Source organism: Ascaphus truei, chromosome 1 (genome assembly GCF_040206685.1).
Source record: "Ascaphus truei isolate aAscTru1 chromosome 1, aAscTru1.hap1, whole genome shotgun sequence".
In the NCBI taxonomy this organism is placed as follows: Eukaryota; Metazoa; Chordata; class Amphibia; order Anura; family Ascaphidae; genus Ascaphus; species Ascaphus truei.
In genome coordinates, this window is record NC_134483.1 from 209,584,122 (window position 1) to 209,597,098 (window position 12,977).

Here is a 12,977-nt window from a genome sequence, read left to right on the forward strand (position 1 = left end):
TTTTCCTATTCCTATTTCACACAACTACAGCTGCAATGAATGACAAACATCGTAAATAAATGTGTTATTTAGAATAATAAATGCTGTTTCACCAGTGCGGCCCGACTCTGTTTTCCTTGTGAGGTGCAGGGGGGAGAGTGATGGGAGTTGCAGGGGGGTATTGTGTGTTTGATGTGGAGGGGGGTATTGTGTGGGGGAGGGGGAGATATGGGGTTATGAGAGATAGATGGGTAGTATCGTAAAGATTGATAGTGAGGGGTTCTGGGGGAGATATGAGGATGATGATGAGAGGTGCTGGAGGAGAGATTATGATGATTTTACCCGTGCGGCCCAATTTTTTTTTCCTTGGAGAAGTTCGGCCCTTCTCACTTTACGAGTTGTGCAGGCCTGCACTAGTAACCCAGTGCCATTGTAAGCCATGCATGCCCATGCCATCACATTGCCTCCACCGTGTTTTACAGATGATGTGGTATGCTTCGGATCATGTTCCAAGTCTTCTCTATACTTTTTTCTTCCCATCATTCTGGTACAGGTTGATCTTAGTTTCATCTGTCCAAAGAATTCTGTTCCAGAACTGGGCTGGCTTTTTTAGATATTGTTTGCCAAAGTCTAATCTGGCCTTTCTATTCTTGAGGCTTATGAATGGTTTGCACTTTGTGGTGTACCCTCTGTATTTGCTTTCTTGAAGTCTTCTCTATGGTAGACTTGGATAATGATATGCCAAACTCCTGGAGAGTGTTCTTCACCTGGCTGGATGTTGTGAAGGGGTTTTTCTTTACCATGGAAAGGATCCTGCGATCATCCATCCACCACTGTTCTTCCATGGACGTCCAGGCCTTTTTGTGTTGCAGAGCTCACCAGTGCGTTCTTTTTTTCTCAGAATGTACCAAACTGTTTATTTGGCCACTCCTAATGTTCCTGCTATCTCCCTGATGGGTTTTCTTTTTTTTTTTTTGCAGCCTAAGGATGCCCTGTTTCACTTGCATTGGGATCTCCTTTGACCGCATGTTGTGGGTTCACAGCAACAGCTTCCAAATGCGAATGCCACACCTGGAATCAACTCCAGACCTTTTACCTGCTTAATTGATGATGAAATAACAAAGAAATAGCCCACACCTGTCCATGAAACAGCTTGAGTCAATTGTCCAATTACTTTTGGTCCCTTGAAAAAGAGGGGGCTACATATTAAAGAGATGTAATTCCTAAACCCTTCCTCCAATTTGGATGTGAATACCCTAAAATTAAAGCTGATAGACTGCACTTTAAGCCCATATTCATTATTTAACTGTAACTTGAATTTATTGTAGTACACAGCCGAAATAACAAAACTTGTATCAGTGTCCAATTCTTTCCGGACCTAACTGTATATTATAGATTCAGCATTGGCAAAAGCACAAAATAAAAAAGTTTGCTTTTAAGTAATCATGTCTGAAATTGGGAAGCTGTTTGCCCGCAGAATAAGTTCTGAGAAAGTATATAGACAGATCCTCGTTTTTATAACACCATATAATGGAGCTAATGGAGCTCATAGACATATTAGAAATATACTTTGTCTAGACATTGGGAAATTTTGAGATTGGGTCCCATTTTCAAAAGGATGCTTCCTGCAAAATCAAACGTGGACTTTAAGAAGGAAAGGAATCTTAAGGACATGTTGGCCACAAGTTTTTTTGAGGGATAACAAGGGGAATAAAGAGAAAAATGTGTTTGATTTCAAGGAATGTCACACATGTTATACATGTAAAGCTTGTGGATTTATGCAGCCATCAAAGGAAGTTGTGGCAAACCCCACACATTTTACATATCAGATACCTGCAATACTCAATGTGTGGTGTATCTACGGCAATGTACGTGTTGGTTGCAATATGTAGGTAAGACTAAAAGATGTTTAAAAAAGTGCATCATGGAACATCATAGAAATATTAAGAATACAAAAAAGGAAATTGGAAAAAAGGGTAAAACACTCTTCTGAGCCAGTTACATATTGTACGTGAGTGCAACCCACAAGATTTAAAATGTCACGGTATAGAATCTGTATCTGCCCAGAGAAGACTATGGGATAGAAATCTACAGCTCTTGTGTAGGGAACAATATTGGATTTGTAGGTTGGGAAGTAAGTTTCCATCAGGTTTGAAGCATATGATGAATATTACTTGCCTCCTCAGTTAACATGGATTATTATAAAGGAGTCCACTTACTGTCACACACACACACAAACACACATGTTCAATTCTTCAAAGTAGGAGGGCAAGGCACCTGTGAAGGAAAGTTTTACAAAAGGGAATTTTACTAATTTGCAAGAACATAAGTACTGCAGTGAAAGCACTGAGTGCAGAAGGAACTTAATTTGTATATACTCTCTCCCTCTATCACCTTTGGCCCTTGTCAATCCCCAATGAACTTCCAGGTACTGCGCTTGCAGGCCTCTTTTTTGCAGGTTGAAAGCATTTAGCCTTTTCTAGCCTTGGCTTTTTTTCTTCTGACCGTGTATGTAGCCACCTTCAGCTGCATGAGATTCTCCTGTTAATGCTAATTAGCCAGTTGTCTCAAAGTGACCTTGCCAGAGCGCGAGGCTGAACCCTGCTGAATCCAGAGCTGTGCTCTGCTGCTGGTTTGCGCAGAGCCAGTTCGCGGTTTCTTCCCAGATGTTTTTTTTGTACGGATGGTGGTCTTTTTCTTCTTCTCCCCATTTGTTTGTACAGTCATAGGAGGGACAAAGAGAAAAAAGGTGAATTATTGTTACCTTTCCTTCTAGTCTGTCCATGACAGTACAACTTTTCCACCCTAGTGGAATTGGTCTTATTTTGCAGTTTTTCTTTTGTTGGCGCGTTGCTCGGCTAGACTCAGTTGCTGTGAAGAGGAGAGCAGGAGCCTTCTAGGGGCTGATGGTACCTCAATCATTAAAAGTTTTGTCCATCCCCTGGCTGGGAGGGGTTTAATTCCCCATTTATTTGTACTGGCATGGATGGATTAAAAAAAAATTGATAAGAACAATTCTACTTTTTTTGCAGTGTGCTCATACATAACTGAGAAGTACCAAACATTCTGTCTCATCAGCCCCTTGGCAAGCACAACTTGTTCACTTTATCAGATTTTTTATTTTATTTTTAATCCAGAGTAAAAATAGTGATGTATTACTGAGACGTTGGTGTAAAGAATGTATTTGTTTCTTTTCTTTAGAAAGGATATGGCTACAAAGGGAGTAAGTTTCACAGAGTGATAAAAGATTTTATGATCCAAGGAGGAGACTTCACAGCTGGAGATGGGACAGGAGGTAAAGTACTGTATGGGCGCTCTGACCACACTTGTTTTTCTATACTGGATTTTTGTCGCCCTCATGGAAAGCTTGAAAAACATTAAATACGAATGCACAAGAATACTCCGCGACTTCACCATATGCATACATCTTGGCATGACAAGCACAGTGATCATTAATTACCATACCGTATTGATCTTTTTGATTCTGTATTGACCGTAAACAATGTCCAAAACAAGCTGAAGAAATCTCTTGTAGGTCCCTTAAAATGTATTGCACCCTACGATAGAGAAAATGAAATGTAAGGAAGCCACATTACACAACTTTGCCCGATCTGCCATATAGACCTTGTATGGTGCCCATTACAAATGCTCTTACCTATTGTAATAATGGACAAGCGAGATCATCCCCATAGTACTGAATAGGTTTTAGGCTTGATAAGATTTCAGTAATTACAATATTCGTTACTTCACCCCTTGAATGTTTATAATGTCAAGCTGGAATTAATGTCCTCTAGAATTTTATTTCTCAACCATCTTTGTTGAACAATGTTATTCTGCTTTTAGATCCTTGTAGAGTTAGCATTCTTGGTTTATATTGCTACAGGTACCAGTATCTATGGAGAAACATTTCCCGACGAGAACTTTAAACTGAGACACTATGGAATTGGTTGGGTCAGCATGGCCAATGCAGGGCCAGATACCAATGGGTCCCAGTTCTTCATCTCTGTAACTAGACCTTTATGGCTGGATGGAAAACACGTTGTGTTTGGCAAAGTTCTGGAGGGCATGGTAAGAATTGTTATAGAGCATTTCGATAGAGCATTTCGATGGTAAAAGCTAATGGTATATACAAACATAGGATAAGTGTCCGTCGTCTAAATTTAACATAACTTTAACTTGATGAACATGTCTTTTTCAACCTCATCATCTATGTAACTATGTAGAAAAATGTGAAGGATCTTGTCATTAAAATATCTTTCTACTATTGTGTAGAACGTATCGCATTTACATTAATGTAGGCTTTTTTTTTTTTTTTTTTAAGCAGAGTGGCATTTATGTTATGGAATATCTGACCTGCAAATTGCATTTTTTCTGAATATTTAATACTACTCTCATATTTAATAAGTCATCTACACAATGTATCAAGCTTTTTATTACTGCATTTCCATATTTGATTTGAGCCTCAAAAAAAAGTTTTGATGCTTTATAAAATGCACAATAAGGGCTGCAATAGTAGTTCTCATGAGACACACTGGAGTATTGAGGCTACTCAATAATTATTGAGTAATTTTGTGTTGACTGCATGTTTTAGACCTGTAGGAGCCATACAGACCATAATCTGGTTTGGAGAGTGGGAAGATTAAGATTTTTGTGGCTGATCATAGAAATTATACTCTTTCTAATGAAATGACAAGTTTTTTTTTGTAGATTTACTATAATCTCACATATTCTATCTTTATAGTTTAAGCTCTATACAATGGAACATCTTTACTCTGCTGTGTCCTGCAACAGATGTGTTTTGCAAATAAAGCTCTGCTGAATTGCACAATTACTGACTGGACTGCTCCCAGTAGCTAATTGTCATGTAGTTCATTAAGATATTACGCATAGTTGAGACCAGTGTTGTGTATGTATGAGCCTACGCACGTACACACACACACAACTATATTGAGTTGAAAGTCTGAAAGAGTTATTCCAGTTATTCATAGAGAGTGAAGGGGTATTAACGAAACCATATACCTTTTATGGTACAGGCTTGTAACATAAGGAAGAATAAACCAGTCACTGTGAATTGATCGACCATGAAATTAAAGTGAAAACTTGTATGAATATATTATTCGTGCTTAAGCATGAGGAATATATTCTTATATAACCTTGAATAATCTGTACCTCAACAATTTTTTATACATTGTGAAAAGGTGTATTTAAGTAAAATATTGATATATTTTTATGCTTCATTAATTTGGCAATTTTATGTGTTTTCAACAGTCTGTGGTGCACTCGATAGAGCTTCAGCAGACAGATGATCGAGATCGCCCTCTGGAAGACTGTGTGATTGTAAGCAGCGGTAAAATTACTGTAAAAGAACCATTTGTGGTTGAAGTGGATGACTAGCCGAACTAGAAATGACTTCACAGATACAAAATCAATACTGTTCTATGGAGTTTGTCAATAAATGTAAATACTTGTTAGATCTTGACGTTTGAAATAATGGGATAAGTACTCATACCATGGCAAAAAAACCCATAGAAATTAAATAACGTTTTTCGTAATGACACCTAACTTGACACAACCTTTGTTTTTTTTTGTTTTTTGTAAAACAGTAGCTGATTGCCAAAAAGAGAGTATAACTTGGTAAAGTGATATAAATTGGCAGATGATAATCTCTGATATTTAGCCGGAGTTCAACATGCAGCCATAAATTCAACATGGCAAAGCTGAAGGGATCACATCACCCTCTCATCAACTACCAATGGAAATCACGAATGGTGACGACAGGTGGATTGGGTGTTGCTGTTCCTAAGCCTCTATTTTCTGGGCTTTAGCTCTGAACTCACTCCAATTAAGTACCTGACTTTGATTATATCAAGCAAATGGCAAAATATACTGCACATTCAAAAATTTATTCAAAAGTGCTTAAGTAGGTGGAGTTGGTGCTACAAGGCAGGGGTACGCAAACTTTTCCCCCTGCACCCCTCTCCTCCGCTGCTTATCTTAGGCGTCAAATGACCCCGCGGCATGACCCCCACAGCGTTATTTGACGCAGACGACAAGGTAAGGGAAGTTGCAGAGGCCTCACACGATCCCCCGGCATTTCATGTAAATGCCTTGGGGAAAAGCGTAGGGCCTCTGTAACCGCCGTGCCCTCCCCTCTCCCCTCCCCCCTGCTGTAAGGCACTCATATTTTCAGTTTTTAAAGAAAAATCTGCTGCAAATGACCATGTGAACTGCTTGTATGGATCCACTGCAAACCCGATATGGCTTACATCAAGAGTGGCCAACTCCAGGCCTCAAAGGCCAGCAACAGGTCAGGTTTTAAGGATATCCCTGCTTCAGCACAGGTGGCTCAACCAGTGGCTTAGTCGAAGACTGCACCTGTGCTGAAGCAGGGATATCCTGAAAACCTGACCGGTTGGTGGCCCTTGAGGACTGGTGTTGGCCACCCCTGGCTTACACTGTGCAATGTTTTGTTTTTAAACATATTGCTCCGGAAGTTTTCTCCTAAGCCCTATAATAAGATATCGCAGGATTTATATTATACAACATATCAAATATAACAGCAGCTTAAGTAGCAAAATAGGATCTGAACAGCAATGCAGCTCTGGAGAACTGTAAATTGAAGCAGCAGTTCCCCCTCCAGCCCCTTTAAAGAAAAAAAAATTGCTTGGGCTGTGGATCCCCAGAGCTGATCCACGTTAATTTCGGATCTGGGACCCCGCGGTTACGGGATATGCTCACAGCTAAAAGTAGCGCCAGGGCTTCCTGGTATTTTAAATACCCTGCGTTACACGGACCAACACAAAGCTGCAGTTGATGACGTGTAACTTTTGTGACCGATAGTGTTAAACTTATCGGTTTTGAAAACGAATTTTCTATAAGGCGACGATGCAATTCTGAAGTATAACAAAGCAGAAAATATAGGAAAGCACAAAAACTCTGCGAATACCGCACCATCATATCATCGTTGTACAGGTAAAACTCATTAACTACATTTTTTGAGTACCGAGTAAAAGGCGATGAAATGATTTATTTTTTATTTATTTTTTTTACATTATTTCAAAATCATACTTAATGAGTTTTATATTTTGGCAACGCTGAACTATGACTATGAAAAAGGCACGTAATGAGTTTTTCAAAACAAAGAAAGAAATTCCAAGTCAGGAAGTGCAGTTAGTGAGCTTTTGCCAAAAAATGCATGCAAGGAGTTTTACCTCAACGACGATATAGTTATTGTGGTGCTATCTGTAAGGGTTTGTGGGGCGATTAACTAAGCACTGATGTGGGTATTGCACCCTGATCCGGCTTTAATCGTCTTTGACTTGAATGGCAGTTATAACATGGGATCGGGTGCGATACCCTGCACCAGCGTGTCGTGAATCTCTCTCCTACATCTGTAATCAACTTGTTTGTTTGCATAGTGGCACACTTGTCTTTTTTTTAATCCTTTAATACAGGCAACGCGTTAATCATTTAAGCTACATTTCCATGCCAGAGGTGTATGAAAAACATATTACATTTTTGCTTTCCTTTGTATTCTGAAATCTGTATACATTTTCATGACACATCAGACTGGAAGTTATGATTTACCCGGCTCAGACAACAGCCAGGTGGAGAATTCCTGTACTACAGTATGTTAAACTTTTGTATCAAGCACTCATGTAATACATCTTTTAACAAGGGAAATAAAGCTCACAATGTTGTCTGTAACAAACAAAGAACATTCCATTTGTTTGTCGTACATTTATTATATGAACATTCAGGTGTACTTTTACTACCCAACGCTGCACCTTAAATTCATTATACAGTGTAAGTTATAGTTACAATCTCTTTTGCATTAACCTGGCAGTGCTAAACATTTTCCACCTTACATTAGCATGCCCCATTTCACTCATGTATAATAAATACATCAAGATAGGAGTATAGTAAAATATACAAAAACGTGTCAGTAGTGTTAATACTAGTATTTCACACATCCCTAATTTTATGTCCTATGGAGGTTCTGGTCATATTTTCTAATCTCTTCCCAATCGTCTCAAGGTTAACCAATTAGCAAAATATCCAGATGGCTGTACAGTCCGATAGAAAGGCCCATATTTACTAAGCGGTGCTTTGTCATAAGACACCTGAATCGGATGAAAGGTATCTTCCGGCGTCTTATGGCACCGCACCGGTTACTAAATATGGCTCCTAGTCCCTTATATATTACTTGCCTGCTTGACTATAGTATTCCTTCCCTTTATTCTTTTGTTAGACAGAGAAAGACATGTTTATTGCTATACAGGAGAGAGAACATCTATAGGATCTACGCCCAACCTCTGCCTCATCACTTTATTCCCAAGATTAGCAGCAGCAGCAGCAGCAAGCAGTATGGTCTGGTGAATAATAGCAGCTGTAAAAAGGGTTTTAGAAAGAAAAAAAAATGTATGATAATCACAAAATGCATATATCCTTTATCTATATGACTGCCATCTGCTATACATGGCTGCAGGTAGGTATGCAAGATTGCTTGTAGGCAAGACTGGGTTCAAATGCTATGTGCAATTAGTATGTTAAAACAATACAACACTCATATACAGACATTATTGCACTCGAGATTCTTTTAAAGCAGTAATTTTAAATGGGAGGACAGTTTTTTGTCAAAATACAGTGGGTTTGTGGGCTGGTTGCAATGAACTGTATGTAGTGAGATACACTTAACCCTTCTTTGTACTTTGAGAAAACCTAACTTTAAACTAGCTACCCATCATCATCTTCATGGGCATGCCATATTGATTATGCGCGACAGCTGTAAGCCCCGCCCTTATTAACGGTAATATAAGTGGCTTCATTCTTGTAACTTTGTGTCTTCAATGATCATACTTTCAGGACGACTCTGTTTGTAGGGAAGACCTCACAAGCTAGTTTTCAGAAATCCGTATCATCATACACTGAATGAAAATGAATTGCTGCTTTAAAAAAAATAAAAATATATATATATATATCCTGCAGTCATAGAGCGAAGACATTTTAAACGGCACAATCACTGTGATTATATGTTTGCCCTATTTTGCATCCAAGAGCCTTTTAACACTTCGACTGCATAGCAATCTGTAGCTGCTCCCTTTGTTTCCACTGTTAGAATGCGCAACACAAATAAATAATATAGAGAATAAAGCTGCTCCTTGTTAATGCTGCAGAGGTTTAGAGCCATGATGATTCTAGGAGCCATCACGACGTCTAGCTGGCCTGCAGGCGAGGATAAAATATCCCATGGAGAACTCCTTCAATCACGACATTGGACGACTTATCTGGGTGGAAAAAGGAGAAAGGTTTAGAAAAATTAATCCAGAGCAACGAAAAAATTCTCAAGAAATCAAACAATCTACATTTTCCTGCAACTTCACTGATACTTCACCAGTAGGACATTCATTGCGAGTGGGTAATTGTTTCAGTACAAAATACACTGCATGAGTGTGCTTCTGTACTGCCAGCATTGCAATCTACTGAGGCCAATATATATGTTCAGACTAAAAATGCCACTCTTTATCTTGGAATTAAAATATCAGTCCCACAAGAATGTTCAATAAATATATTTGTTCTTTAAGTTCATGTTTTCATTTTCATTCTACTACTATAATTCAGTGTCACATGACCCAGCAAATTTGCAAAACATCAGAGGAATACAGATGTAAACATTTTCATAGAGCCTCAAATACTGTTAATCATGGATAGAAAATAAATTTCTCATTACTCAGCCAAAATCACGGCAGCTTTGGAATACCCGCAATATTTTAACCAATGTGTGCATAAGCACCTGACTAACCCATAACTAATGAATGCTGTACTGTATAACTCTTACTGTCGGGGTAAATGTTCTGGTGTTTTAAAGATTAAGGGCCTACATTTGAAAATATATTTAACAATAAAGCACAAATTAAAGCAAGATGATTAGTCAGGGATGTTTTTCAAAATCCCTAATCATAGATAACCTTGCTTACCCTGATCTCGGGTTTTAATATTTAAACCATGAACATTATTCTGGAAGCATAAAGCATAACATATCACTTATACCCAACAGGGTTCATTACCGTTTTTGCTCAATGTACATTGTAATTGGTCATCCAATTTCTGAATATATATATATATATATATATATATATATATATATATATATATATATATACATATCTCAAAAATGAATAAAAGGTGCAAATCAGTAGACCAATAAATATTAAACAATATGATGGAAGGTGTCCAAGATGGTAACAAAGTTCCAACTCCTTTTAGTCCTAAAGAGAATGAAGAGAAGCCACAATAGTGAAGTACTAAAAGGCAATTTTATACGCAAATAGAAAATTGGCTACTTACAATGTAGCAGATAACATATATCCACACAGCCTCATTTTATTACACAAACACTCAGAAGATAAATTAGCATCTCCCTCTCGGCTTTGGAATCATCCGCCAATGGAGCTGCTGTTCCTGTAGTAGAGTCCCAAGTATGTATGCCGGGTTGTTACTCGTGCAGTGGAATCTCACGAAAGATCTGAATCTCGCGCTGTTGTGACATCAGACGCCAGTATGACAATCGGTCCTCTTATAAACCATATGATTCCACCGTCCTGCAGTCAGCAATCTTTTTACCGAGCCAGCAATCGGAGAGTAGATTTAACACACTAAAGCACTAGCAAATATGTACACAAACTGTTAACCCTACGCGTTTCGTTCCTAGCGTGGGAACTTCGTCAGGGGAAATAAAAGGCTATCTGTGCACGGATATTATATAGACAGTCAACAGCATCACCATTGGTTGATAGAATTAGGGACAACTATAATACACAGGTTGTCTATAATGATCAGTCAAGTAGCGTCATACGTATACATACGATAAGTTTGCAGACATATTTATACACTTGACATTAAAAGCCTAACAATTTAATAGATGAATTAATAAATCAAAATAATATTAAATAATACAATATAATAAATTTAGTATAAAATACAAAGGAACAAGGTCTGAATAAAAATATAAATATATAACAATGAGAAAACCGACAGTCTGTAGCAGATAATTAAATCAGGAAAAAAAACAAAATCCTAAGGAGACATTAAACATTAAAATAATGATGAATAAACAAATGAACTACCATCAATGAGAAATATAATCTTAATTGACCAGAAATGCACCCAAATCTATGTCAGCATTTAGTCCAAAGGGATAAGGGTTTTCATATTTGTATACACCTTGTTTCTAAGCTTGAAATCTCATTAATGGTATCTCCTCCTCTCCAATTTGGAGAAAGCTTTTCAATTCCTATACAAATAATTTCCATAGGATTTTGGTTATGACATTCTTTAAAATGTTTAGAAAGACTGTGCTGTAGCAATCCTTTTTGAATGTTAGTAATGTGCTCAGCAAATCTTAACTTTAATTTTCTAGTTATTCTACCAATATATTGTTAATTGCAAGGACACTGGATTAAATAAATAGGGTCTTTTAATACCAGATGCCAGTGTTTGTTTATTCCTACTGAAGAATTTCTATTGCAATTAGAAAAACTCTTGACTTTGGGTCTTAACCAAAGGTTCATCAATAAGGAAGAATTTGAATTAATTTTAGTTAAAAAAAAAAAAAAAAAAAAAACACCCTTTCGGTATTTTACCATTTACTGAAACTGCATAAAGATACTGTTCATCCCCCAGGGAGACCTATAGTCTCGGGTAAAATTAATTACGTCTTATTTGTCTACTTATATTGATTTCTTTTTGCAAAAAACAGCTAAAAAGTTGAGATCTTATTTACAAGATACTACCCAAGTTCTCAATATACTCAATAATCTCACTTGGAGTAGATTACATGGTTTTTGTTTGGTAGGGTGTTCATAACACATTATTATTGTTTATTGAATATTTAAATAATAATAATTTTAATTTAAAATTCACACACAATTTCAGTAAATCACACTTAGAATTTCTTGATTTATACTGTATTGAGAACGAGGGTATTTGTACGAACACTTTTAATAAACCAGTGAGTTGCTGCAACTGTATCGAAGCAGACAGCAACCATTTTCCAAAATGGTTGGAAAATATACCTTACAGTGTGTTACGTAGCATTAGACGTAACTGTAGTGATATCAATGTATTTGAGCAACAAGCAGAGGCCACTATTAATACATTTAAAGTTAAAAATTACAATGAAACCATTTTACCAGGAGCCTATCACAAGGCTAAGAATTTGAATAGGCAAGAATTATTATCATATAAGAATAGTAATAAAAAAGCCTCTGACTTTAAATTGAAGGATGGAAACTTATGTGTTCCATTCATAACACAATATAATGCCATGGCCCCCAAAATATGTAAGGTTATCAACAAACACTGGCATCTGGTATTAAAAGACCCTATTTTGCAAAGCCATTTACCTTCTAATCCGAAAATAGTTTTCACAAAGGCTAAAAATTTAAAAAACATAAAGTGGCTCCTAGCTGCCTTAAAGACGAAAAGAGCATTACAGGTACACATACCATCCTTGATGCTAAAGGATTTCATAAATGCTTAAGATGTAAAATGTGTAAAATGAACTTACATGAAAATAAACAGTTAAAGAGTTTTTCTTCTACTAAAACAATGCTAAATTCACTATTAAAAGCTTTATCAGTTGTGATTCTACTAATGTTGTTTATTTAATCCAGTGTCCTTGCAATAAACAATATATTGGTAGAATAACTAGAAAATTAAAGTTAAGATTTGCTGAGCACATTACGAACATTCAAAAAGGATTGCTACAGCACAGTCTTTCTAAACATTTTAAAGAACGTCATAACCAAAATCCTATGGGAATTATTTGTATAGGAATTGAAAAGCTTTCTCCAAATTGGAGAGGAGGAGATACCATTAATGAGATTTGAAGCTTAGAAACAAGGTGTATACAAATATGAAAACCCTTATCCCTTTGGACTAAATGCTGACATAGATTTGGGTGCATTTCTAGTCAATTAAGATTATATTTATCATTG

The 12,977-nt window shown here is 37.1% G+C and overlaps 2 protein-coding genes across 3 annotated transcripts in view; one reads left to right on the forward strand and one right to left on the reverse strand.

Annotated features, from left to right (window-relative positions):
* The window catches only part of PPIC (peptidylprolyl isomerase C), a 30,444-nt gene extending 24,878 nt beyond the window's left edge, over positions 1-5,566 (forward strand). Inside the window, exons 3-5 of the mRNA XM_075600920.1 lie at positions 3,181-3,274; positions 3,863-4,047; positions 5,248-5,566. Coding sequence (XP_075457035.1) covers positions 3,181-3,274; positions 3,863-4,047; positions 5,248-5,373 — 405 coding nt within the window. The 3' untranslated portion in view covers positions 5,374-5,566. The remainder of the gene's footprint in view (positions 1-3,180; positions 3,275-3,862; positions 4,048-5,247) is intronic.
* A 2,110-nt stretch (positions 5,567-7,676) lies between these two features.
* SNX24 (sorting nexin 24) overlaps positions 7,677-12,977 on the reverse strand; it is a 123,062-nt gene continuing 117,761 nt past the window's right edge. For both annotated transcript variants that reach the window (XM_075600934.1, XM_075600941.1), the window contains exon 6: positions 7,677-9,266. In XM_075600934.1, coding sequence (XP_075457049.1) covers positions 9,196-9,266 — 71 coding nt within the window. In that variant the 3' untranslated portion in view covers positions 7,677-9,195. The remainder of the gene's footprint in view (positions 9,267-12,977) is intronic.